This window comes from Furipterus horrens, unplaced genomic scaffold (assembly GCF_987537825.1).
Source record: "Furipterus horrens unplaced genomic scaffold, mFurHor1.1.pri manual_scaffold_1, whole genome shotgun sequence".
Classification (NCBI taxonomy): domain Eukaryota; kingdom Metazoa; phylum Chordata; class Mammalia; order Chiroptera; family Furipteridae; genus Furipterus; species Furipterus horrens.
Genome location: NW_028327171.1, coordinates 215,762,739 through 215,790,302, shown reverse-complemented (window position 1 = coordinate 215,790,302; position 27,564 = coordinate 215,762,739). Strand labels below are relative to the sequence as shown.

Here is a 27,564-nt window from a genome sequence, read left to right as displayed (position 1 = left end):
CCTGCACAGACCGGGGACGGCTGGGGGAGACACGGGAGGGCGCCCACAGCACTCATGGAGTAAAGGACACCACATAACTGCCAGGAGATGCACCAGGTTAGAGCGCCCCTGCTCAGCACTGGCTTCAGGGCTGGTCCCGAGATGGGCTGCGATGCTCTATGGCAGGAAATTCCGTTTTGGACTCTCCTGCCGATTTTAAAAGCATGTCCGACGTGCCGGTGACGGTCCCCCGTGAGGCCAGAACTGTATCCACCACCATCCACGTGCCCGACATGCCGGTGACAGTCCCCTGTGAGGCCAGAACTGTATCCGCTGCCATCCACGTGCTGCTGGCAGGGCACCTGCGGAGCTAGGGATCGGTCCTCAGGGCACCGCCAAAGCGTTTTATTAGAAAAGCACTTAATCTTAAACGTTCAAAGGACTTCGGCCCAGCAAATTGGCAGAGGCAGTGGCGCTCACCTTGTAAGCCCACAGTGCCCGCCCTGCCCCCGTCTTCTTTGGAGACATTCTAGTGAACGCAAAGAAGGAAACAAGGTGAAACAAGATGGTAACGGGACAGAAAGTGGGGGCAGGGCGCCCCCTTCCATCTGGGTAAGGGACGAGCAGGTGGCCCGTGTAAGCCAGGTCTCCATAAAATACGAAGAAAAGAAACCCAGGGAAGTGGGCAGAAGGGGGTGTGACAGGCCATCTGGGGTCACAAGGCCATGCAGGAGCTGAGCAGAGTGGGGACTGGAGCCAGGCAGACAGGACTTGGGGGGTGAGGGGGGAGACGGGGCTCCAGAAGAACAACAGGGGCCCCCAGCGGGGGCCTCGTCAGCCAGACAGAGAAGATCAGACACAGTCCGTGAGCAGAAGCCACTAGTGTTGTGTGGGGGAGCCGGCAACCCGAGTGCCCTCTGTTGTTTGAGGGTGAGCGTGGCCTGCCTCATGGGGGCAGGACTAAGAGGCAGGAGATGAGGGAGCCAGGACCGAGGGGCACAGCTGCACGGACCCGGCGGGGGGTGGGAGCTGAGCGGCGACCCTGCAGGGATTCTGGGAGCTCAAGTGCAGGGCACCGACCACGTGCGCCGGTTCCGCCAGGCCAGGTGGAGAGGACACGTGGGAGCAGCTCTGGCCGAGCTCCTGGGAGGATGGGATGGCGGGCAGGCTGGGGAGCACACGGCTGCAGAGTGAAGTCTGGGGCTCTGCTCCGAGCACCCGGAGCCTGAGGTGCCCACAGCCTTCCAAGTTCCATGCGGGAGCGAGCAGTCAAGGCCGGCACGGGAACCCGAGTGTGTCCCAAGGAGCGTGCGCAGAGAGGGGGGAGGCTCAGTCCTGAGCTACGTCAGTGACCGAGTCCAGCAGAGAGCCTGTTGTCCCAGAGGAGCCCTGAGATGACGCCAGCAGGAGGGACAGGTCCGTGGGCTCACCAGGCTCAGAGGCCGGTGCCGAGGGGACCACGGGGCTCCGGCACAGACGGGCTGGCCAGTCTGGTCATGGGTGACAGCAGTTTGCTCAGTGCTGGGGGGAGGGCGGATGGGGATGGGCTGGGGGGGACAGAGAGCTGTCTGGGAAGGCGCGGGGGGAAGGAGCCCAGAAAGAGACGCACGCGGGGCAGGACGACAGACGTCCGAGTGGGCCGTGTGCACGAGGAACGATCCCACAGCTGAGGGGCCGCAGTGGGGCAGGATGGAGACGGGGACCTGCAGGAGCAGAGCCCTTTGGAGACGAGAGGCGATGGGTCCAGAGCGGGGAGGGATGGCCCTGCGCAAGGACAGGCCACCTGGTTCCTGTCCACACAGGCAGCAGACCGGGTGGGTGAGTCCCTCTCCTATTACACTGGTGACGCACAAGGAGGGTCACCAGGTGCTGGAGAAAGCAGAGGCCAGAGGAGGAAGTCTGAAACAGTCATTCTGAAACGTTACACTACCAGATTACTTCCCGCTACTTCGTTTCAAAATCGTCCTGCCTGTAATGCGGACCCAGTGCTCCTAGTCCAGCTCTCTGGATGCACACAGAACAAGGCTCTTTTCCTTACTCATGACCACCGTTCATGCGTATGGCTCACACCCCCAGAAACCTCCATCCTGGCTGGACATGAACATCCTCGGGAACACTCCAGTGCCCGGGCTCCTCCCACCCTGTACTCCAGGGCAAATGAAGCCCATCTCCAGCCCCCGGCCCCAGGAACCCTCAAGAGCAGGTTGTACAGCCAGGTCTGAGCCTGCCCGGAGCCCCCACCCCGATTCTTCAGCCCCTCCCACGTGATGTGGGTGTCTGACCCTTTCTACCTCCCCACCCGCTGCTCCGGACCCCTCCCGGCTTAGACCCCCGCGGGCCCGTGTGGTTTGGGCGGAGCTCCCGCTGTCTCAGGGCAGGGGTCTCCGTGGCACCTGGGCGACGTGCTGTGTCGTGCCCTGTCCCGCACGTGGACAACTGGCTTCCGGAACCTCAGGCTGAGCCTCACTGTGTCAGCCTCACCCGCTCGGGGGCCTTCCTTAGTACGGAGGGTGTCAGGTTGGCGCCCGCCCGAGGGTGTCATGCACGTGACCTCACACAGGGGTCAGGAGCCCCGCCGCCCGGGCTGAGGGCGTGGGGGGACAAGGACAGCAGAGTGATCCTTAGGACACAGCCCGAGACCGACCCAGCCCTGGCAGCTGGCACATGGTGCCCATGTGACGGCTCCCTTCCCGTTTCCTCATCCAGAACGGGGCTCACACGCGTCTCACCCCAGGGGGCCCGCGGACGGCATGTTACCACGGTAATCGGCAGGAGCAGCAGGACTGTGACACCGGGCCCCCTCCTGCCGCCCTGGGGGCCGGTCTGACTCCCTGGGGGCAGGGCGCTGCCTCGTGGCAGGGAGGAGGCGGGCTTCCTTTCCTTTGGGACGGATACTTAACTCATGGTGGAACATGGAAACGGTGGCTGCAAGGGACCCCAGGGCTGGCCTTCATGGTCCAGGGCAGGGTGCCCGGACCTCGGCACTCCTGACACTTGGGGTCGGGCCGGATCAGTCTTCATTGTGGAGGGCGGGCCTGTGCACTGCGGATCACTGAGAAGCAGCTCTGGCTTCTGCCCACTCGGTTCCAGCAGCACCCCCCCTCCCCCACCGAGTTGTGACAACCTAAAAATGTCTCCAGATACCCTTCAGTGTCCCCTGGGGGGAAGGGGGTCTAGAGGAAGATGTGGAGGGCAGAGGGGCTGGGAGACATGGTCCGGGTACAACAGCAATTGGCAAGAATGTCCCGCTCAGCCGTCTGGTTTAAAGGCTTTCTCGGCTGTTGCCGGGAAAATGAGAATTGCTGGCCTTCAGACAGGAAACGCAGCGCTCCCCGTTCAGAGGCTGGGCCCGCGCTTCCCCTGGTCAGCACCTGCTGCTAGAAATAGCTGATCGGAAGGAACTCAGGAGACAAAGTACAAAGAACAGAAAGTCTGATTGGGAGGAAGAAAAACATACCTGTTACCCCCTGTGGCCAGTTACCCTAGGAAGAGCCTGCTTTCTCCCCGGCGGCGTGCTGAGAGAGGGCAGCGGGCTCCGAGCGGGAACGGGGCCGGGGTCATCCCTTTAATTAGGCGGCTCGCCGGGGAGGGGAACAGGCCGTGCCGCTGAGGCAGGGAGTGCCCGGCTTTGAGAGAGGAGAGCCCACGGGCCCTTTAACACGGTGCCGGGCGCAAGGCGGGCAGCCCCCCGGGAACGGCTTCTGAACGGCAGCCAAGATTTGGGAGGAACGAGAATAAACAAGACGAGGGAACCTGTCTGTCTATATTCTAGGTCCTTAAAAAGCAAGCTTTATAAAAAGATAAACAATTTTTATGAGACAGTGTTTTAACGTGAAGCACTCATTTCTCTACGGAAAAGCAGAGGGGACCTGATAAGCTTTGGAATCAGAAAGCCCTGGCCTTGAATTCTGGCTCCCGGTCACGAGGGTGTTCAGTATCCCAGCCTTCTGGAACCTCAATGACCAAACGGGGACAACGATCCTCAGGAAATGCGCGTTAGGAGTCAGGCTCCTGACACGGAGGCAGGTAACGACCAAGAAGGCCCACGTGGCAGGTTCTCCTTTCCCCTCGTGAAACTCCCCTCGCGAGCGTCCTGCGACCACCACCTGCTGGCCACCTCCTACAATTGCTGGCATACCGCCCAAGGGGAGGACAAAGTGCCCAGAATGTCACAGTCAAAGCTGATGAGCTAATGGCACGCAGCGCAGGGACCCGCAGCTGGAGCTCGCGCCTGGGAACCTCCGATGCGGGGTGCTGACGCCCCCAGGGCTGGCTCATCAACACCAATGGGGAAAAGCATGCTTCTCACCTGTCCTTCAAATAGCCCTGCACAAACACGGTCCCTGTGGGGAAACACGGGTTAGCCACGGCGCACACGCTTCAGCCTTGCACTCCAGCGCCTGCGACAGGACATGAGAGGGACCGGTCAGAAGGGCGTGTGTGTGTGTGTGTGAGCACACACATGACTTCCCTGTAAAGAGGGAAGATGGATGTGGTTTCATACTCGAGGCTGACGGGCTGGACCGTGGCCGGCTGGAGGCGGGCTGCGCGGGACGCATTCGAAGCCACGCGGTATTGGCGGTGACGGCCAGCGCGCACGGGAGAAGATGACCGGCGGGAATGAAGCAATCAGCGCGGGGGTGGGGCCAGAAGAACCGCCTGCCAGTCAAGGGGCGGGGAGCCTGGCTGCCCTGGCAACAGCCACAGTGAAGGCCCCGGGGCCAAGGCTGGCGCTCCCGGAGTCCCCGCGCCGGGCTGGACCCAGCACAGGTGCGACGCACCGCACAGGCAGTTGGCCTTGGAGTGAGCGATGACAGCCAAGTGCGCTACAAATGACCCCCTGGAGTCTCCCCCTGCTACCACGGCGATGCTAACTCTGAGCTAGCACTTCTAGGGAAAATTACCTATAGAGAAAATGATTAATCAAAAAAAAAAAAAAAAAAAAAAAAAGAAAAAAGCACACGCTCCCAATAAGATTCGAGAAAACCCTCAGCCAATAGCTGCTGCAGAGATAATTGTTCTGAATCTATCAATAAGGCTCAGCTGCCCCCTCACTGACTGCACACACTGATCCCTTTCGCCCAGGATTATAAGTGGGTGTTCGCGGACTCCCCGCTGCCGCCACGGTGATAAAGAGTTTCAGCCACAACAGGTTCTGACATGTAGATCAATTCTGGGTCCATAAAGAATCTGCACAAGGGGTTCCCGGACAGGGATTTACAGCCACTGGTTTTTATTCTCTCTCGCTGCAAAAATTACTTCTGTCAAACACTTAGGAGAGGGAGAAAAAAATGTAAAAAAATTAATTTTTCACGGGCTACGGGAACAGCCTTTTCCAACGCAGAGGCCCGAGATGAATGCGTCTGTGCGCTGAAAAAATGGCGCGGAGCGGCGGGTGGCGCTGGGTGGAGGGGGGCCCGGCCCTCCGCGCTGCCTGCAACTCACAGACGGCAATTTGAAACCCCGAGCGGGGCTGTCTGGGTTTTCTCCGAGGGCAGATGCGGTCTCATGTTAGCGACGCCAAATTACCTTAGACGTTTAATTTTCAGCCTCAGGTCCTTAAATGCAAAACCTCACGGCGGCAGCAGCCATAAAGCAGCGGGGAATTCCAGCGCACGGAACGGGTCCCTCCTTTCTTCCCCCCTCCATTTACCCAGGACCGCCTGCCCCGCGGTTTCGCACACTACAAAGCGATCTGTCTCATTAGGAGCTGCTCAGGGCTGCTTAAGGGACAGAAGCCCCCAGGGCACCTCTGCGTATAGTGGGGAAGACTTTGAAAAGTTCTCTGGAGCCAAAGTCTTAATTTACTGTGGACAACGGGCCAGAGGAAAATGGAATCCCAATGTTGTTATTATTATTAAGTTTTACAATAAAAGCATATTCACCGATTCATGGGCATTTGAATTCAAAAGCTGCTTAGCTTCTCGCGTCCCTGCTGCTAGCGCAGCGGAAGCTTTTCGTGACTGCGACATCCGAACCGAAGGCTCGGGGTAAAAAGATAAAAATGATTAAAAAAAAAAAAAAAGGGTGGGGCCTGTATCACGACCACTTAAAAGGAAACGCTCTGCAGAAAGCGCTCAGCCCTGTTTGTGTCTTCTGTGATTATTTCCCAAGCACGGGAGGGAGTGAGGGGGCCCGAGCCGAGGTCTTGAAAGCCGTTCACAAATGCGTTTTCTTGAAGTCGTTCGTCAGATCTTGTGCCCTGATGTTCATTAAAAATGGCTTGGGTCTGGCCACTTGGCCGCATCGATGAAGGCAGGAGGCCAGGACGCTACCCCCACCACAGGCAGACAGGGCTTCTCAGCCCTCAGGGGCCCCCGAATCGCCCAGGATCTTGGTGGCACGCAGCTCCGACGCCATCCGTCATGGGGGCTGGGACTCCACATTGCAGCCCGTTCCGGGCGGTCAGACGTCACTCGGTCCAGGCGCCGCTTGAGGAGCAGAAGTGAAGAGGGTCGTGCTCAGGCTGTGGCATGGGTCCGGGGAGGGTCTGTCACCACGCACGGCGCCATACCCCGCCTGTTCTGACTGCGTCGGGTCGGAGCGGGGCCTGGGAACCCGCATTCTAGGCTGCACATCTCCAGACGCAGAGCTCAGGTCTGGAACGAGGCCCCCTTGAGTTTGCACCCCTTAAAATCGGATGTGACTCTGGACGAGCGCTGTTGGATCTCTATGCACCAGCGTCCTCCCACCCGGGAAGCGGAGCCCATGGCGGCAGCGGCGGCCCGAGCGGCAGTGCCGGGGTCCACAGGGAGACGACAATGCATGGGGGCTCTTGTTCCTACCACTACTGCTGTGTCCCTTGTAATGTCGCGTAGGGCAGGACATTCCATCAGTCCTCAGAAATTACAGGCACGAGGGAAGAACCCTGAACAACTGGAGGAAGAACACCTCTGCTGTGTTTCTGGGTGTCGCTATTTAAAACGTCAGCTGTCGGTGCTCAAAGAAGACGTGGGTTAATTTTGCAGCTTCAGGCCCTCGCCCGTCTCCGCTCTCCTCCAGCTCGCACCTCCCGCCTCCCGTTCTGAGGCAGCCCCTCGGCTCCCGGCCTCCCCCGCCTCCGCTCCAAGTCTCGCTCCAAATTGCCTCAATGCTCATAACAACCTCCTCCTGCGGTTTTGCACAAAAAGGCCCATCTGGCTCTTTAAGCATCGCTCAAGTTTGATGCTCTTTGGGAAGTTTTCCTTGATTAACTCTCTACCTGCACAGTTTCAGCCCGGCTTTCTCTCGGCGTCTCCATGTGGGCCCCCCCGCAGGTGGAGACCGGGCCACAGACTTGGGTTTCTTGTCTCCCGCGTTCAGGGTTCGAGCTTTGTCAGGCCAGGGAGCCTCTCCAGTGTTCCCCCAATGGCTACATGAAGTAAGAACAGTGACCCGGGGGGCATTAACACACAGAAATCACTGTGTAAAGGTAAAGACGGCATCCCACGCAGGGACCTCATTCTCTTAGAGACACTTGGTAAATACATGCGCACAGGCCAAGGCGAGCAACTTCTGTGGAAAGACACGTCCAACCACACCCAGGGTCTGGAAGTGACGTCTTTTCTGGATGCAGCGGTGCAGCAGGATGGCGTGCATGGATGTGACCAGACGCAGAGAGCTCCGGTGGCGTGGGGACAGGTCACCCAGCGAGTCTTTGTCAAGGACAGGATTGTGCAGAGGGAAGGTCGTATAGAATGGATTTCAGATTCCCACGCCGCTGCCAACACCTTTCCTACAGAAGTGCCCCGAGCGCGGGGAGGGCAAAGACGGGGGGGTGACGTCCACAGCCCGTGAGCAGCAGGACCAGCTGCCGTTGCTCTAACCAGGCTCCTGGGTGACTCAGCCCCTCTCCCTCCGCCGCGGAGGAGCTTCGGAAGGCGGGGCCGGCCCCGTGCGCAGGCCCCGGGCTCAGAGACCCTCCCACCCCCCAGCGCAGGAGCCCCGCCACAGAAAGGGGGCGACAGCATAACCCCAACCAGCTGGTAGCACTGACATAACTGAAAACCAAGGCACTTCAATGTGTCAGTGCACCTCAATGTAACTATACACGTGGACAGCCCGCTCCTCCTGACGCACGCAACTCTGACGACAACAGCAGGTGTGCGTGCGCTGTGCCCCTGGGGACTGCACCGTAAGGGGGGAACACAGAGGCTCCTGTAGTGAGGGGCCCGCTGAGGCCTCCCAGGGGCACCCATGGGTGGGATGGGAAGGCCCGCCCAGGCTGGTGACAGCTGGGAATGCACACACGTCCCACACAAGGGAGTAATTCACAGTGACACAGGGCCCCTTCCACTGCGGTTCTCAAGGGATCTTCGTAACTTCAGACGGAAGGTGGAGAGCCTGAAAGACTCCCCGCAGCACCTTCATGGGCGAGCCGGCACGGACCACGCAGGCCACACAGGCCACGGGACATGCATGCTCCGAGCCGCCGGCCTCTCCGGGCCTCCTGGGGGGCGGCCCTTCCGGACGCCTTGGCTCCTCCTCACTTGGTCTGGGGACGTCTTTCTTTAAGGCTGGGCGTGGGGTCACCAGGAGCACGGATGGCGTGTACTGGCGGCAGTAGCTGCTGGGTGGACAAGGAAGGCCCGATGCTGCGTCTTTTAATCAGAACAACTTAGGCCGACGGGACTCCAAAGCCCTATCTGACAGCCAGACGGCGCACGACTGTGGGCATTCCTTTAAGCATCAGCGAACAGGCCATAGCACAGCGCCCCCGGCGAGGCCGGGAGCAGGACGCCGGGCCAGCCTGGCGCTGCTAGATTCGTGTCTGCACATGGGGGGACCCCAAAACCAGGAACGTAGCTATAAAACATGGCGTATTTATTCTCCGGTGTTTAAACTGCAGTCTCCTTCAAAGTCCTCGCTGTACACCAACCGAGACTTTTTCCCGCTGCTCTGAACAGCGTCTGAACTTGTCGATTTTGATGCCTTTTAGTGCTTCTGCTGTTTTTTGTTTCACCTCTTCCACAGGCAAAACGTTTTCCTTTGAGGACTTTTTTCATCCAGGGAAACAACAAAAAAATGTCATGCAGGGCGAGATGGGGTGAATAGGGAGGGTGGGGCACGGGGATCATGCCCCTTTTGGTCAAAAACTGCTCAACACTCAGCATGATGTGGGTGGATGCGTCCGTAAATCACCCGTCATGAAATGGACAAACGTGTCGGGTCTTCAAAAAGAAATTCACCGAGGCCGAAGGCAGCCTCTCACAACGACGCCAGCTGGTGCACAGATCCAGAGGGGCTCCTAGACACCCACCCAGTGGGCGAAGTCTGGACGACAAGGGGCCTGCCCTCCAGAAGGTAATTCTGTTCCTTTTTTTGATTCCGCCCTTGTATATGGCAGGACAGTCTCCAGGGTGCATGTGTGTCTCCCAAAAAGCTGGCCCCACAAAAATAGGCGGGGAGACCCTCCAAAATCTCCAGGATATAGCAGGAATCTTGGAACACGGAGGAGAATGAATTCTGTGTTTCCTTTGATGGAAACCCCCCAAACAAGAGGAAACGAGCAGCCATGCAGGGGCACAGGCCACAGTGCAGGGGGTGTGCCCAGGGGCATAAAAGCGAGTTCTTTTCCAGCCCTGCCACCGCCCCGTCACGGGAGCCTGAGCGAGACACCTGCGCTGTCTGCTGCAGCCAAATCAGTTTCCTAACCTGCCGAGTGAGCATGAACAGCCGCTCCTCCTGGCACCAAAGAGGAACAAGGGAGCCGACTGGCGACGCGGCCCATCAGGACAAACACTGCCCACGGGAGGTGGGGCAGGATGGGTGGGCAGACGCGCAGCCCACGGGGCCGCCCACAGAGCGGACTGCGGAGAGCCTGGGGCGTCGCGCCAAGCCCCTGGCCTGCCCCGGGGGCCGCGGGGCCGCGTCCTCTCTTACCACTGCTGATGGCCGAGTTTGCAATGACCGTAGCCTCGCTCCACTGGTCGGCACTGGAGACGGAGTAGGACCGCTGCTGCATGCCGTCGGGTCGGCCGCTGAAGGAGCCCAGGCTGATGCCGCCGCTGGCCATCTGAGACCCGGACGCACTAGCGACACTCCCTAGGAATAAACAAGCCAGGTGAACACTGCGCAGACCGCAGACCCCTGAAGCCAGCTCCAGTTAGTCTAAGGGGCCGGCGCGTGGGCCGCCGTGGGCCCCGGGGCCAAGACAGCGCGGTGCTGCCCGTGCGAAGCGGAAGCATCACACAGAGCAGCATCTGGGAGGAGCGCGAGGGCGGAGCGAAGCCTGGTGCTTGGCAAACCCCGGTGAAGGGTCCTCACGCCTCCGACGACCGCTCCCAAATCGACCCCAAAGACAGACACGCAGCACAGCCACACCTAGAGGGAGCCCGGGTGCAGCGAGGACCCGCTTTGGGAAAAGGCAGCCGGGGGACCCTCCAGGAGCCCGGCAGCGTCCATGGGCATGAAACTGATCGCCCACCGGGAGTGGGTTTTGGTGCCAGTGAAGACGTATTTGACCATCCACACAAATCAAGGCTCCGAGACGCCACGTGGAAGGAAATGCAGCCTCTCCGACGGGCATGTTACCCGAGCTGTGGGAAGGCGAAGCAGAGGAAAGCGGCCTTCGCCGCGTCACGGCGCACGTGGACGGGATGAGTGGTGCCTCCCCGGCACCTCAGCGACCTGAGCCGATTGCTGGACAACAAACCGCAGGACCATCCGGTGACACCAACTTCAGACTCAAAACTAACTGCGTGCCCTTTCTCTAGAGCTCGGCCGCTCACACCGCGCTGCTAGTGGGCTTGTTTGTGAGATCTGCGTGCGCATCTTCAAAGGTATTAGGTCTCTTTGAAACTTTCCTCCAGCCGTTTCGGTTTAGAACTAATGAAGTTTAAAATTTTTTTGAAAAGAAACGCTTCTGAACCAACCGGTGTGGGCCGGCGCCTTCTCTTCCCCACACCCAGCAATCGGAGCTGATCGATCTCGGGCCGAGGCCCCTCCCACCTCCCCTCCTGGGGCTCCGGGGCCCCTTCCCTGTCCCCAGCAGAGGCTCCAGGGCACTGCCGACATTTCTAGGGCGGCTGAAAGGAAAACGGAAAGACAGAACTGGTGGAGACAGGAATGAGAAGATACAGGCAAGCCTCGGCCCACGGCTGCCCGCGGGGACACCTGCAGCGTGGTGAGAAGACACGCAGGAGACTCCTCCCTACGGCGCCCATTCGTGCCTGACGAGTCCTGATCGAGTCTGGGACCTGCCCACAAACCAGCTGCAGGCACACAGGCCAACACACCTCAAAAATCAAAAGTGAATTCCTGTCCGTCTTTGGTTTGATGATGCCAGAATGACACTCAAGCCTGACATGCCACTCTTTGGGGGGGGGGGTGGCTCCCCGGGGACCTCAGTCTACAGCCTCCCGACACGGTCCTCTGAGGGGCAGAGCACTCTCTCAGCGCGTGGGCCGCTGCCTGCCCGAGGCCCCGCTCCAGATCAGTGTCCGCCGCACATAGGACGGCCCAGTCAACCTGGACTTGCGCTCAGGGACAGCAGGTGCTCCAGTGGAGGTCCCGCCCACGAGCTCAGCTCAGGTGGACAGGCCCATCTCCGGGCCACACACGCGCTGGAGAGAAAGGCTCCTTCACGTCCCTTCTCACGTCAAACTGTGACGATGCTGATCTCGTATCTGCGGCCGGTCCACCAGTTCTCGCCCTTCCAGCCGCCTGCCACGTGGGATTCTGAGATCAAGTCTAACCCTGGAACCTGCTGATGGAGCAGCTCTGGGGTCTGGCTCCCGAGGGGGCCCCCAGGGAGGCAGAGTGGGATCTCAGGGCCGGAGAAACGCCCGTCCAGACTGTGTGCTCCTGGCGTCTGGCTGCAGAACCTGTACAAGGCCCCCCAAGACTGCAGAGCCCCTCAGAAAGCTGCTTCTGTGAGCCCTCTGACCTGTGAGGGTCTTCTTACCCCAGCCACACTCAAGTCCCAGCTGCTGCACTAAATGGAAACAATATGTTAAGTTTTGGCAGAACGAAGGCGTGGGTATGGACGTTAGGAGGGCAAGATTTTAAAACAGATCTACAGACGTGTGGCCGGGAGCCTGGGCTGAGCTCACAGCTGCGTTTTTGCTTCGAGGAGGAGAACTTCCTTTTAAAAGTGTAATTAATTTGGGAGATTTCATCTGAAAAACCTGCGGCTCTTGGCATCACCTGAAGGATGCGACTCTCTGGCAGCCACGGGCCTGTATACGTACTGCCTACACGCTCGTCGGCTTCTGAAGGGGCCACAACTCACCGGCAGCACCCCGCAGCTTCCCCCAGCCTGCCGTACACATGCCCATCAGCCGCAGGGGGGCCCGCCGCCCCCCAGCAGCTGCCCAGCACCAAGGGCGAGAACCACACCACACAGCGCGAGCCTGGGACAAGATCGCAATTCAGAATTCGACGGATAGCGGACCCTTAGCCAACGCAGGGCTTGGGGTCGCTGGACCCCCATGATGTCAAAAACCCATGAGTAGCTTTTGACTCCCCCCAAATTTAAGCACTAACAGCCTACTGAGGATACACAGCCTGTACGCAGGTTAGGCCCTGTGTTCTCGCAATGCAGTTCGTTAGAGGAAAGGGAATGTTATTAAGAAAGTCCAGTCGCTGTATCAATTGAGAAAATCTGCCTAGAAGTGGACCCCTGCGGGTCAAACTCAAGCTGTTCACAGTTTCTACCGAGAGGGGGTCGCTTCTGGACCACCGTGAAGGTGAAAGAGAGCGGGTCGGACCGCCGCAGGCTGGGGACCATAGCACAGCTCCGCACACGGCGACGGCACGAGCCAGGGCACACACACACCTGCAGCCTGTCCACCGCCCCTCCCCGGTCAGCTGCCCACCCGGTCCCTGCTCTTTGGTAACGATGAGTTACAAAATCTCCAACAACAGGCATTGGAGGATTCTCGCCTCCAGTAAAACATTTCTTTTATTTTTAAAAAAGGTTTTATTTATTTTTAAAGAAAGGAAAAGGGAGGGAGAAAGAAAGGGAGCGAAACACGGATATGAGAGAGAAACACTGATTGGTTGCCTCTCGCGTGCGCCCTGGCTGGGACTGAACCCGTCACCCAGCCATGGGCCCCGACTGGGAACTGAACTTGAACTGGTGACCTTCTGCTTTGCAGGACGACGCCCAGCCCACTGAGCCACACCAGCCAGGCCTCAAGTAGCACATTTCTGACTTTCCCTTAGGAGACTAAATCTCTCTTATCTAATGTATTCACTTTAATTCCAGTTAAAACTTTCCTGAAAATCAAATACTAAAAGAACAAGTAATCGTCACGTCAGTTATTTTCTGTGACGATACAGAAACATATTGGTTTAACCAAGAACAAACTAAAAATTACGAAGGATGAGAAATGGTTTCTGCCTTCGGTGTGCAGTCTGGAGATACACGGCCAGGTACTTGCCTATAAATGTGAATATAAGAAGACACACACCTGAACTTGGAGGCAGACCCGCGGTCCACACGCAGGCTGGGGCACGACCCCATGGGGCAGCCGTGCTGGACCGGGCGGCCCGCGGAGCGTCCCACCCCGGGGTGAGCGGTCCCGGCCGGTGGTCACACTTTGAGGCATTTCTACCCACTCGAGAAATCCATCAGTCAAAGAAACCAGCTACCGCCAAATGCTCCGTGAACATTTCCAATAACTGTACACATTACATTTAAAGTCTAATTTATAGTACTCTATGTCATGATTTCTGATGCTTATTTTTGCACACACACGCCCAGCAAAGGCTAACGCGTGATTTCATTTCTGTTCCTGAATGAAGGTCATTAATTCACTTCACTGTCAAGTAACACTGTTCCTGATTCCGTTTTTTTTTTTTTTTTTTAAATATAGACGTATCCAGCAACGTCTGCCGTGCGGGTGACCACACAGGGAATGTTCACTTTTGACAATACCTCTAAGCATGTAAGGGAGACATGAAATTCAGACTCACTCGATTCTCGCTCTGAGTCCACACTCCAGGGCTATGCTGCTCCTGGAGAGGCAGCTCCTTTCTCATTACTAAGTTACTCGCTAAGGCTGAGCACCCGTGGCTCTCATCTGTGAGCGAGGCCCACGGCCGGCCTGCCTGCCTGCCTTCCTGCGAGCTGAGCATCTCCCGATCCAGACCACCCGACGCACGGTGGTGCCCACACACCGTTCTCAACTCGGTGAGGGTTCCCACTGAGCTCCGGGCACGGCCACGCTGGGCTAGGCCCCTCCCCTCCCCTCAGTCCCTGCTGTCGGCTGGGCGGATGGCTGGGGGTCTGGAACCCATAAGGCCATCAACAACAGTCAATAAGGACTCTGGGGCCGCTGCTATATGGACTGGTTAAGTCAAATTTTTACGCCTTGTTAGCTACAAGTGTGTTTAACAAAAGGCCTGGGCTCTTGCTTCCCAGCCATTAGAATCCCAAGTAAAGACAAGGTGGCTGGCAGACCAGCAGCATTGCAAGTGGGGGCGGGGTGGGGGGGAGCCCCGCCGGAGTCAATGCAGCCACGTGCAGGGCGGGGGTCGGAGAGAGGCCCCGCCCACGGCCCTGGCACGCCCAGGAGCGAGACTTCCTTGTCCTCCCCCCGCCGGTGACCACCTAAGCACGTTCTCTTTTGCTCCTGAATTTCCTTAGTGTGGCTGAGACAGAAGCCACGAAGCTGGGTCTATACGATGGGGAGGGACTGGCCACGGCCGGGAGTCACTGCCTTTGCGGGCATGTCCTTCTCTTCCCAGCGGGAAGGGATTCTGAAAACCAGGTCCTCTCTCCTGGAGCAGCGGCGGCGGGTCTCACGCCTGGTTCTCACTCACGGCCAAGGTCAACAGGCGCGAGGACTTAAGAGGAAGCCAGTGGGACTCGGGCCTCACCAGGGCGGCAGGGAGCGTGCAGGAGGATACTCTCTGAGCTCCCCTTCCGGCCAGTCACCCCCGGCCCCGCCTGCCCTTCCCGTGTACCCGAACAGCACACGGCGTCAGCGTGGCTGGGAGACGGAGCCACGGGTCTCGGTTACCCCACGTCTTCGGGCCCCAGTGCTGGCACCCTTTCCTTTGAACGGTCTTTTTGGGACTGTCTGTAGAGTGAACGGACTTGGGTGACAGAGACAACATCCTCCTCCGGGGAGGGCGGATCTGCTGGAGTCGGGAAATCCTGTCACCTCTCCAGGCAAAGGCAGGCTGGCTCTTACCGTGACAGACGGGTCTGCTGACCGCAGCGTCCTCCCTGAGTGCGCTGATGACCCCGGCCCCCGGGGAACGGGTGCAGGGCAGTGCCGGTCCTCCAGCCACTGCTTCCCCTGTAAGAAGTTGTCACTGGTCCTGACCGGGGGGCTGGCAGGCTAGCCTCCCTGCACGAGGGCCGATCAGACCTGCCCAGTCCTGCCTCCTCCTCCAACACAGACCCCCTGCATCTCGTCCTGCTGTAGGGAACCCTGCCGGGCAGGCACAATGAAGGAGACAGGGTCCCTGTCCTCTCTAGCCCAGAAGAAAGGATCAGACAAGCCTGCATGTGGCCAAAATGCGTGAGGGACACAGGTGCCCTAAGAAGGTGTGAGGGGCAGGAGGTCACAGCCGCCACGGGCTCAGGAGAGACTCCAGGTGTCACCGTACAGTTCTTTGGACTGTGGACTTTGGAAGTGATGCATCTCTACAAAGGACAGTGCAGAAAGAGGGACACTATGTTGTCCCCGGACCACCCCAACTGCTCCTCCGGCTGACTCACCTGACGGGAGGCCTTCACCGGACTGCCCCGCCACGCTTCTCTCTCTCCCGGGATGTCTGTCTTATTTCACATCCTCCACATTAAAACTATGCAGACAGACGTGCCCGGGAACGCCCACCAGAGACGCGGACAAGGAGGCTCATGGCGGCATTCAGTGGCTGAAACGGACTTCCGCCACGGAGCCGCGTGCTGGAGCTGCGCAGCGGACGGCCGCACACCAGCAAGACTGGATGAACTACCCACACAAGCCCCACGGCAGGGCCGCGGAGCGGGTGTGGAGCAAAGAGGGCGAACGGCAGCACCGGCTGTCCGGGTCCCCTCCAGCAGTTCAGGTCAACGGGCAAAACTCGTCTACGGAGTAAGGAATCTGGTGGTTATTGCCCTCGATGTGTGTTTGTGTGCGTGTGTCTGTGTGTGTTTTGCGTGAGTGTGGGGGGGAGGGTGGGCAGTGGCAGGATGTGGCCCACAGAGGTTCCGGGCTGCTGGCCCCCTGCTGCTTCTGGACCCGTGTGTCGGTCCCCTGCACACTTACTGAGCTCTAACAGGATTTTGCACTATGTGTGCATTATGTCAGTATTTACCGCCCCCCAAAAGAAAAAGCTAAAAAAGGTCATTTGAATGGTTTATGAATTTGAGAGGTCAAGTTGGGTGGGAGACAGGTTCATCAGCATTGAGTCCCAAAGCATGGCCCAGCCCTACAAAGTATGGGATCCCGATGTCCACAGAAGCCACAAAAGGACCTCTCTGGTATCATCTCAGTATTTCCCCCCCAGATATCATCTGTGTTCCATGACGTGCATGGCCGACTTCCTGGGCCATGCTGAACCAGCAACAGGGCTCCCTCAAATACCCCGTCCTGTGGGCCTGATCAGCGGGGGCAGCCCCATTACCATGCTAATCCCTGGCCAGGCCGCCGCCTTGATATGGATATGTGTGTACTCAGGGGGCCCCTGATTAGCAGGCTTCCCTGGGTCAGAAGCGCCAGAGCCTTCCCACAGAATAATTCTAGCTTTATGTGCGGCCCTGAAGTGTACGAGTTGATTTGAAAGGTACTTACCTCCACCATATGCTATTTTTCTTTAAACAATTTGCATTTCAAAGCGAATATGGCATTTATATCTGAATGCATATCAGTGTGTTGCCTGAACTGATCTCGAATGAGCATGAAAAAGAAGCTGGTTTTCTATTGAGCAAGTATGTATGTTCTCATCCACCAAATGCCATCAAAGGCAGGATTCTTCTTTGGAGCTCTAGGATTATTAAATTAAAAATACCGTTTTGATTTTTTAAAATAGACTCTGAAACAGGCTTTTCATAGCATCCAAGTACAGGTTCATCAAGAATCATCTCTTGTAAAATGCATGTTGCCCATGGTCCGTTTTGATTTTGGCCCTTCTTCACAAACAAGACTAGACTTACCAACCGCTTCAATGGGAAAACCATACTCCGCGTCTGACTTACTGGTTACGTCGCCCGAGAAGGAGCAGCGGCTCCCAGCGACAGGTGACGCTGAAGTTCACGTGCACTGAGATACTCAGGGGGGAAGAGGACTCTAGGAGCAAGTGAGTGTAAGACACGCGTCTGTCTCCATGGTGGGGCTTTGGAATTGGAAAAGAAATCAAAACTACAGGAATATCATCGATGGAAATTCCCTCTTCCCCTGGGAGGCCGCGCCGCTAGGAGCGCGCCGGGGTGACGGCTTCGGTCGGTCCCTGCGTCTGCCCCTGTGCAGCTGCAGACGGCAGGAAAGCTCAGGTCCGGGTACCCCAGATACCCACCACTTACGCCACGCTCCCTTCGCGCGCCACACCCCCTCCGCGCGCCACGCCCCCTTTGCGCGCACGGGAAAACCAGATTTGCGGGAACCAGGACTGGATGACGGAGGCTGATCGAATGGGCATCTCACTTCCAACTTGGCCTTGGCCACCTGTCCCGTCCTCTAATAACAACCCCGAAAGAATATAAGCCACAGCAACACCACCACACAGAGTGAGATGCACGTGACTGTCACGCCCACGGGCAGGGCCCACCCGCCTATCCGTGTTGGAAAGCTGCCTCCCTTTGCCCTGGCTGGGGTGGCTCAGTGGATTGAGCCCAGGCCTGCAAACCAGAGGGTCGCCGGTTTGATTCCCAGTCAGCGCACAGGCCTGGGTTGGACGCCAGGTTCCCAGCTGGGAGCGCACAAGAGGCAACCACACATGGATGTTTCTCTCCCTCTCTTCCCCTCTCAGAATAAATAGTAAAAAAAACAAAAAAAGTCTGCCTCCTTTTGGGCAACTAGGGTTTCAGGAGACCAGGATTTTCCCCGAGGACACACTCAAGTCTCTTCTCGGAGAGGCAGGTGCCCAGGACTCTGCGTCGTGTGATGGTTGTTTTGTAAACCCATGCTTCCCAACACATCTGCTCCTGAGGCCGGAATTTTGTGTCTCTCAGGTTGTGATGCATTTTTTTATGTACAATACAGCGCTCCCTCACTTATCGCGGATATTACGTTCCAGATCCCCCCGCAAAGTAGGAACCCTACGTTTATTCTACGCTCTTAAACCTACGTCACTTTAACAACATACGTATACAGGACCGCAAAGTCCCGTGATATAGCGAAACATCGGCGATGAACAATTAAATATAATATTTTTAAAAATCCCGCGGTACAGTGAGGCCGCGGTAAGTGAACCGCGATATAGCGAGGGACTGCTGCATTTTCCGCACTGTTTACCAGAGAGAAAAGCAATGTACGGACTCCAGACCCAGCTGTAAGGGTGGACGAAATTACTACTAAATACAAAACTGTGGCCATGCTCAGAATTTCAGTCCTGGGACTGCATAGTTCACTGTTTACTGAAATGTGGAAACAGTTCATTTTATTCTGATTTCTCCCTATTCTAATTTGGATGCCAAGGGGAAAAATGGGAGTCTTCTGGCATACACATCTCTTAAAAGTTATCTTGCAGAATCACACAGATATAAGAATAATCTGCATCAGAGGTCTACAGAAATTCCATCTTATATAGTCTCTGTATTAAACACAGCATTCATTTTTCTTACGTATGACCATAGAAGAGATGTAGTTTTATATTATGCTTCTTTGATATGACTTTTGTCTTCAACGTTGTTCCATAATCTTCCCAAGAACTTTAAATATTTACCATCTTACGGATTTAATGCAGGCAACTTATATCGCCACCTCTGCCCTGCAGGATAGTTTTGGTCGTTTTCGGTTTCTTCCTCTTACCAACAACACTGCAAAGGACACCTTCTACGTTCAGGTTTTTTCTTAGGATAGAACCCCAGTGGAGTCAGACAACATTAATGTGTTTCTGACCTGTGATACATATTTCTAATTCATTTTCTTAATGAGCAGTGAGCTAAAAAAGATGGAACCTGGGCATCTTGACAACAATTCGGCTCATAATTTGTAAAATGCAAATAATAATAATAATGAAATGGCGATAGTAATGATAAGATGCCCATGTGGTTGATACAAGGCTTCAATCACGTCAAGTACTTTATAAACTGCAAAGTCTCCACCGGTATTAGCGGTTATTAATTTTATCAACAATGGGTTTTCTTCTTCTCCACAGTTTATTTTTTAATAAAAGCTTGAAGTGGTGATGTTGCTAATTTTGTTTTGACTTTGCCACCTGACCCCCGTGGGTCCCCACTGGCGGCGTGGCTCCGTGCGGAAGTCGCTCTGTGGCTTGCCCCACGCCTGGGCTTTGTTGTGGTCACCCTCACTCGGCACCAGCCCCAACGTTCGTGCCCCCGAGGGTGATTTTTAAACACCCCCCACACAGCGCTGAGCATGGGGACCATCAGCGAGACTCTTGCTACTTTCAGTCGTCCCACGTCCCCCAGGTGGACGACCAGTTCCATCCAAGTTGTCAGCGCTGAGAAAAGGGCAGGGAGAACAGAAGGAGGCCTGTGGCTGGGACGTGAAGGGCACCCACGACCGAGGAGAGGTGAGCTGGAACCGGAGCCCCTGCCCGGCCTGCCCGCCGCTGGGTTGCTCCCCACCCTGGGGACACATACAACTTGGTGCCTGGTACAACTCGAGATGTAAATATGAAGCACAGCAGCAGGTCAGTTCTCGTTGCCGGGATGACACTTAGACATGCGTTGGAGTATTTACTGCAGAGACAGAGGCTGCCCTGTCCCGGTGAGCCGCACCTCGCTCCTCCCTGCCGCGTGGGACCTGCCCTCCTCGCCTGGCCCGTTCACCTGCTTAAGGAGCCCCGCCGCAGGGGCGAGGCGTGCGCGGCATGCCCCAGCGTGATGCTTACGGACACCGATTTACGGGGTGCGTACACAAAGCTTCCATCGCATTTCTGGGCAGGCCCACGGGACCGAATCTGTATGCCCTGCAGGGGTCACGAGGTAGGGCAGCAGCGCACAGAGGCCAGACACAACGAAGGGTTTCCTTTTAGGCAAGAGGGTACGACCTCGGCCCTGGAGTAAGGCTGTTTTACGAAACAAGCCCCAGGCGCCCAGACCGCGTCCTCCGGGTGCTTACGGGGCTGCGAGGCCCCCGCAACTCGATCTCACTGTTCACCGTCTTCTCCGCCCCACGCTACAGCCCCATCCTTAAAACGCCCTCCCTCCTCTGTATGATGAACACAATAGGCGGGTTTGCGCAAAGTTCGTTTTGATTCGGCAGCGTTGTTTTGAGGGGAAGGGTCTCCTGCTCCCACTTCATTTTCTAATCTCTTTCAGGGAGATGGCCCAGGCGGTCGCGGGGCTCCCCCTGCCCCCAGAAGAGCTCGCCTGGGCGTCTCTCCCTTCTGGTCCTCACTGAATCATCTCTTCCAAGTGAGGAGAGACATCGTGAACGGTGTGAGAGCCCCGGGGGCCGCCACGTGCGTCACTGACGCCGGGAAGGTGGGCCACGTGAGTGGGGCCGGGATGCTTTGGTTTCACCTCTCACCAGGACTCTTCCAGAGACATGCACGTTCTCTGTGCGGGCGGCTGACTGCAAAGCATGCACACGAGGTCTGGAGGTGGCGGAAAGCCACGGCCACTCTGAAAAATTCTCTTCCTCCAGCGTGGGAACAGGCAGGTGGCCAGCAGGCCCTTCACGGACTCGACCCTGAGGCAGAAAGGTGTCCCCGAGGCCCGGACCTGCCGTCCCCTGCCTCCGGGAGGCCCCGGGGACGACCCGCAGAGCTCCGTCTCAGCGCCCCTTCTCCTACGGCAGCGTCTCCCGGATGGCCATTCTGCTGGTCTTTAAAGCATCACTGTTTGTTCACCAAACGTACATTTCTGAGGGGAAAGCAAAGTTTCTAAAACAATTTTTTTTACTTATGGGGCCCTCCGTTCCCACAGAGGGGCACAGCTCGGTGTCCAACCTCCCTCGTGTGCGCGTAACTCAAACCAGTACGGATCAGGTTGCCTTTGGCAGCTCTTCCAGCAAAGAGCGCTCCATGTGGAGTTCAAACGGTTGAAGGTTTCCTTAAACCGGGAAGGATGATTTTGATTCATATTTGATCTGTGCCCCGATGATGCTGACCAGAGAACGCTGTAACGGAGGGGCCGTTGTCTGCAGGGGAGAAAATAATACTGGTCCTCAGTTGATCCCACTTACGTCACTCACGCAATGGCGATACTGTTATTTACTTAATGAAAAAACACTTGCCGGGTCACAGAACTGGGAGAGAACAGAGAAAGAGAAACAATGGCCTCTGCCACCAGGAGTTTACAATTTAAGGACGGAAACAGCGTAACACAGATTGGCCCTAATCTCTACGGGCGTGGGGTCTACACAGAAGCCACTAACAATAAGAGTGCATTTCTCACAGAAGCTGAAGACCCTGCAAGTCTCCAGCTTCATTTCAGATGTAGCGAACTTCCTGAAATTGTAGTCTAAGAGGAAAGAAAACTTACTGAAAAAACAAAACAAAAAACCCCAACTTCCTGAACAGCCAGCCATCAAAGCCGGCTCCCGGAATGCCGGGTTTATGGAAGCAGGCTATCATCGCGGGCACTGATTTGTGGAGGGTTGTTCAGGAAAATAATTCACAACCACGCAGGCTTTCCTCTGTAAGTGTTCTACCAAGTTGCTCGGAAAGCATTTAGCAGGAGCACCGGCTTATACATCAGACGCCACGTGGTGCCCAAAGCCCCTGGTGTGGGAAAGAAGGGGCAGCCGGGGCAGAGACGGGCCAGGGGCCGGGCCCCGAGGTGCTGAGAGCGGCGTGCGACCCGCCACACCGGGCGATGCACAGGGGGGTGGGGTGGGGGGTGGGGGGGACACGCGCAGCTCCGCGGACACGGAACTGACTCCAGAGTTATTAAAATGTTTTCTAGACCATTTGAAACTAAACAAAGAAAAACTTTGTTTTTCTGAGACAGCCACAGAACTAGTTTGGAGGCTGCGTTACTATTTTTTTTTTTTTTTTAATAGCTATTACCACTGTAACAGCAGCTTAGCGACGCAGCGTCTGCAGTGTGAGCAGTTTTGATAAACAGCCTCTGCGGGCCACACAACAGGGATAATGTATCCTTAAGTACCGCCAATGAGCTGCCATTCTGCACAGCCAATTACTTCTGTGCGTCTGTCACTCAAAGGAAAAATGACTGAGCCCATTAGATGAAACCTTTGTCACTGTTCCTAATGCACTCTTAGGCCTCATTAATCTCCGGGAGCAGCAACAGAGCTGCCGGTGCTCCCTGCCTCCCCCGAGCAGGCCCACGTGAAGCCTCTCATGTCTCCCCCAAGTGCACCGCGTTAATCAAGCTCTCCTTATTACCCAGTCCCTGTCACGGCGGAGAGCGCGCTCCCTCTTAAATGCTCTCATTATGACCCGTCTTTAGAGCCGGCTAAGTGGAAAAAAAGAGAGAGGGAGAGCGGGAGAAAGAGGACGGGCGAGGAGGAGGAGGAGAGGAGAAAGCAAGTCCGATCACATTAATATTCATGACAATAATTAGTATTCTAGGTCACTGAATATTCATGCTATTAGTTTGGTTTTTTTATGGCTTTGCTGGATGTCCTGATTACTGAAGTGTGGAGGCAAACAGCATGGTGAGCTTCAGATGTCAACCGCAGTTCAATACGCAAAACACACCGAGGCCCCCGCCCCCACCCGCGGCCCCCGCCCGGGAACAGCAGCCCCGACCCTCCCTCAGGGCCTCAGTGTTGTGAAACCACGGGGGGGCCTGCAGTGGGGGGAGGCGGCGGAGGAGGAAAGGTTTCCTGTGACAAAGGTCTAAGCGTCCATCTGGTTAGGAGAAAAACACAGTCCCAGTTGCAAACAGCCAACAAAGACCCACTTTAGGGACAAGAAGATGTTTGTCATCTCAGAACGAAATGTCGCCATCGGGATTCTGGAGAAGCAGGAACGGAGACGAGGGGCCGCAGAGCTGGAGCAGAGCACCCCAGGAAGGGCCCTCCACCGGCCCGCCCTGCGCGCCGCCCTCGCCGGGGGTGCGTGGGCTTCAAGTCCACCGGTGTGTCTATGAAGGCTTCACAAACACACTTCAGGGCGTTTAAAACCCTACTTCAGAAGCAGTTTCTCTGCCCCTTCCTTACCTTCATCGGTGGAGAACACAACTCTCAAGACGCGCCCGCACCAGGCCGAGCTTTGGAAAGGAGCACAGCGTGCTGTCCTCAGAGGAACCAACGCGGGTACCATTTCCCGTTTTAAAGATGGGGAAGCTGCGTTTAGGGAAACACCTGCACAAGGTCCTGGGACCGGGGAGGTGGGACGCTAGTTAGCGTTTCGGACGCCAAAGCCCCTCCTTTAGGCCATGATGTTCTCCTGCTCTCTACTCAAATGTCAAAATAATTGCCTTCTGTCACATGCGGATAGAATAGTACCAAAGCAGCCTGGCCAAAAACTCATGTCAGGAAATACTTCTGGACAACTGACCGCCTTCTCTGGAAGTACACCTCAAGTCACACGTGGGTGAATTCTCCGAACTGTGACTTCCGACAGATGCCCAGTAGAAAGGCGCTGTAAGTCCCGAGCCAAAGGAACGGAAAGGCAGATACCACTGTGGGCATCCCGAGTGAGTGACCTTGGCCGAAGGGGATGATGTGATGAAGGAGGAGGAATTACACAGGCCTGAGTAAGTAAACATCTTTGGGATTCCCCTCCGCCTCCTGTTCTTGTTTTGCTGGCGTAGATGCTGAAGTAATTTTTTCAAAAACGCATTGAGAGGGACACGTTCTACCTCTGAATGTCATCTAAAAATGCCCTTTTTTTCTTCCTTTACACTTGATTGATAATAGTTTGGCATTGCACAGGCTTCTAGGTTCAAAATTATTTGTCCTTAGAAGGGAATTCTTCCACTACCCTGTAGCATGTGGAGGTGTTCTTAGGAGCCCACAGCCCATGAGTGTTCTCTTCCCTTGTAGGTGACCCCACTCTTCTACCTTGGATGCTTTTTAGGGTTTTCTCTGCGTTTACAGAGCTTCGTCTCCCATCCATCTCACTACCGAACTCTTCTGAGGGGAAGACACCTGCGTGCCCTTCCTCACCTCGAGCATATTTTCTTCTGTTATATCTTTGCTAACCAACAGTGCCTTCAGCCATGTTATTCAGAATATTTAACCTAGCTATTAAATCTTTTTAACAATATTTCTTCTTTAATTTTCAATAACTCTTTGGTTTTTCAACCTCCTGTTTCATTTTATGGATACAGTCACTAACCTCGTAAACCTCTCTGATGATCATGGTTATGATTTCCTCTTAAATCTTCGTTTGCCAAATTATCACTCTTTCCTCTAGGATCGGTTTGTCCTTTTGCTTATATAGTGACTGCCAGTTTGCAAAAACGTCTTGGTTGTCCGTTCGTGTTTGTGAATAAGGGACGCGGGCGCCTCAGGCAGAGGAAGGGGTCTTCTCTGCGCCCTGGAGCAGGTGTGCGGCGCGTGCCGACGGGCAGGTAAGACCGACAGTGTGGGGGTTCGTGGGCAGGGCCGCCCGGAGCACGCCAGTGATGTTCTCATGGTCAGAGCCGCCTCTCCCTGCCATCTCATTATCTCCCTGTGACCGGGCAGAGCCCTGGGTGTCCGAGTTTGTTCGCCTCCTTCGCGTTCAGGCTTCAGCACCCACCTGAGGAGGCCCTGCCCTCCCGGGAATGTTGCTACCGTCTCAGCGGCGTCGGTGCCGGGGACGCACTGCCAGCCCCACCTGCAGCCACAGCTGCCCGACGGGGTTCGGGCCTCCCCTCGGACTTCATCGTCCCAGCAGCGTTTCTGCTCGGGGTCACTGGCAATCCCCTCCCTCAGTGATACGGGGCTCGGGTATCAGTGGGCTTCCCTCCTGTTCCCTAACCCCAAGGTGGACTTTAAGACCATCAGACGCTCAACGTTTTATTGTACAGAAGGCGGTCAGCCTTCCAATCCTGCAAACCGGCCCCCAGGACTGAACAACGGAAGCCCCCCCCACCCGCGCAGTCCTGCCCCAAGGCACCCCTGTCCCTACCGCGCTTACTGCCGGCTTTGGGGGACTCGTTTGCCCGTTTTCTTGACTCCACCCCGACCTGAGAGACAGCTCCCCCCGGAATCTCCAGAGCACCAACCAGGCATGGGACCAGAGCAGACTCCATGATCAAGGAAGTGAGTGGGACAGGAGGCAAAGCAGTAAGAGACCCCAACCGCTGAAGGGCCGGAGAGGCCAAGGCAACACGGACGCAGGCAGGCGCTGTGATCCCTGGAACGTGGGAAGCACTGGGACTGCCCTAGGAGGTCAAGGGGAAGCCCAGTGGCTACTCCAGCTCAACGGGAGGTCAGCGGGTGGCTAGATCTAAGACATACCAAAAAAAAAAAAGAAAAAAATGTCGCTGGTTCGATTCCTAGTCAGGGCACATGACCAGGCTGCACGCCAGGTCCCCAGTTGGGGGAACGAGTGAGAGGCAGCCACACAGTGATGTTTCTCTCCCTCTCTTTCTCCCTTCCCCTCTCTCTAAAATGGAATAAACAAGTAAACAAACAAACAAATAAATTATTTAAAAAAGAAATGAAGGAAACAATTATTTAAAAGGAAAAAAAGATCTGGAGGATACACGGTCATTCCTGATACTATCATTTTACCTCTTCTGTATGTTTGAAAACTTTCATAATAAAAAGTTGGAAATGCCTGAAAAAGGAAAAAGAAACAATAAAATGGTAAAACTCTGAAATATTTATATATGAATTATGATCTGATTTCAAGATTATTAAAGGCTTTCTAAATGTCTAGGGCAGAAACCACAGAAGTGAAAGACAGAATTTGATTATATATTAAAGGGGGAAACCTCTGTATGATAATAAGACCATTTGGTATAAAAATGAATAAGAAATGGGGGAAATATCTGCAAAACATATTATAAAGTGTTGATATCCCTAATATACAAAGAGTTCTTACCAATCAATAAGGAAAAACACACAGCTCGTGCAAAACACGGGCCAAGGACACCCCTAAACAGCTACCCCCTAAGTAACACGTGGGAACAATAAATATGTGAGACGCTCAGCCTCACTACTGACAGAAGAAATCCAAGTAAACAAAGCATGAGGTGTTTTTAATTCCTTACTGGATTAGCACAGAGTCCAAAAACGATGCTTAAATAGCACCGCTGTCAAGTGTGTGGGTCAAAGGCGCACGCCCTTCGCGGAGGGAGGGCTGCTGCGTACGAAACCATTCTAGAAACCCACTAGGAAATACGGATCAGGAGCCTTACAAATGCCCACCACACCCACTGAGTAAGCCACTTCCCCTACAGACTGTGAAGACAATAGTAAGTGTCACGCAGAAAGATCTAGGTGCGTGCGTGTACCAAGGCCGTGTGAGTGGAAAGTTACTGGAAAGACAGGCACAAAGACCGACCCAATTCAACAGCACTGGGGTGAGCAAACGGGAAGGAAAGCTGGGCCGCGTTGGAGCTTTTCACGTGCGGGAACGCTCTCCGAACCAGAGAAGGGAGGGCCGCCCGTCCTGGACACCAGCCGATGATGCCACCTGCACGCTCAGCGGAGGACGCCACGGCCCTGCACTGCCGCAGTGACCACGAGGCACCGGCTCCGCTGAGGTGGCACCTGCTCCTGCAGATGTCACAGCCGCTACCTGGGGGCCGGAGGAGGAGGAAGACAGTCCAGGCTCCCCGCGTGGGGATGAACCCGGACCCGGCTCAGGGCGGAAAGGGTGCGCTGTGGCCAACTGAGGCTGTGACCCTGGGAGAGGGGTCTCAGCACAGCTTGAAGAATGGACCTGGCCACTGACACGCTGGCTGTCAGAGGACAGACCCAAACTGCTCTCCCTCAGCAGAGGCCCAGGACGTGGCCAACCCCACGGGGAGTGACAGAGGCCAGGGGGTGTTCTGGGCTTCCTCTTTGTTACCAAACATCACTTCTTCTGTAGGAAAACAAGTGGCAGCTGAGCACCAAAGATCACAAGTCTGAAGGTGAAGTTCCAACTCCAAATCGTGCACAGGTGATACTCCCCTCCCCCCCGGGGCCCGCCCAGGCAGAGCTGACCACACCCTCCGTCACCCAGTCTCCACGGGTGTGACGCTGGAGGCCAGGGATCACCTCTGTCCCCCCATGGCCCCGGCGCCCAGGCCTGTGCCTGGCACACATTAACAGTTCCATCCTGTTTAATGACTTGAATAAATACGTGGCTAGATGTGATGAGGTCGGTTGGGAGGAGGGGGAAGCCAGCTGGTGAGAACGAGGCTGTCTACACCTTCTGGAGGGCAGGGACTCCTCCTCCACAGCGCATCCAATTCCTGGCCCAGACCAAGTGCTCAGCAACTATTTCTGAATAAATGAATAAATACAAAGTAACAAAGACGTTACTTTGTGTTCACCGGAGACATTTTCTTGGCCACTTTTCTCTTACCCCACAGAGCGAGCGCACCAGCCTGAACAGGGGAACGGAGCGCATGTCTTTGGAGGAGGGTCAGCAGGTCCTCGGAGACCCGACCGAACAAGCCTTCACCCACTTCCTGGGACG

General features: G+C 56.1%; 1 protein-coding gene across 5 annotated transcripts in view; it reads right to left on the bottom strand.

Moving 5' to 3' along the window:
• AGAP1 (ArfGAP with GTPase domain, ankyrin repeat and PH domain 1) overlaps positions 1–27,564 on the bottom strand; it is a 389,946-nt gene that overhangs the window by 99,726 nt on the left and 262,656 nt on the right. For 3 of the 5 annotated variants that reach the window (XM_090285113.1, XM_090285104.1, XM_090285109.1), the window contains one exon: positions 9,841–10,002. The exons of the other annotated variants lie outside the window; for them this stretch is intronic. In XM_090285113.1, coding sequence (XP_090141239.1) covers positions 9,841–10,002 — 162 coding nt within the window. The remainder of the gene's footprint in view (positions 1–9,840; positions 10,003–27,564) is intronic. 5 annotated transcript variants of the gene reach the window in all.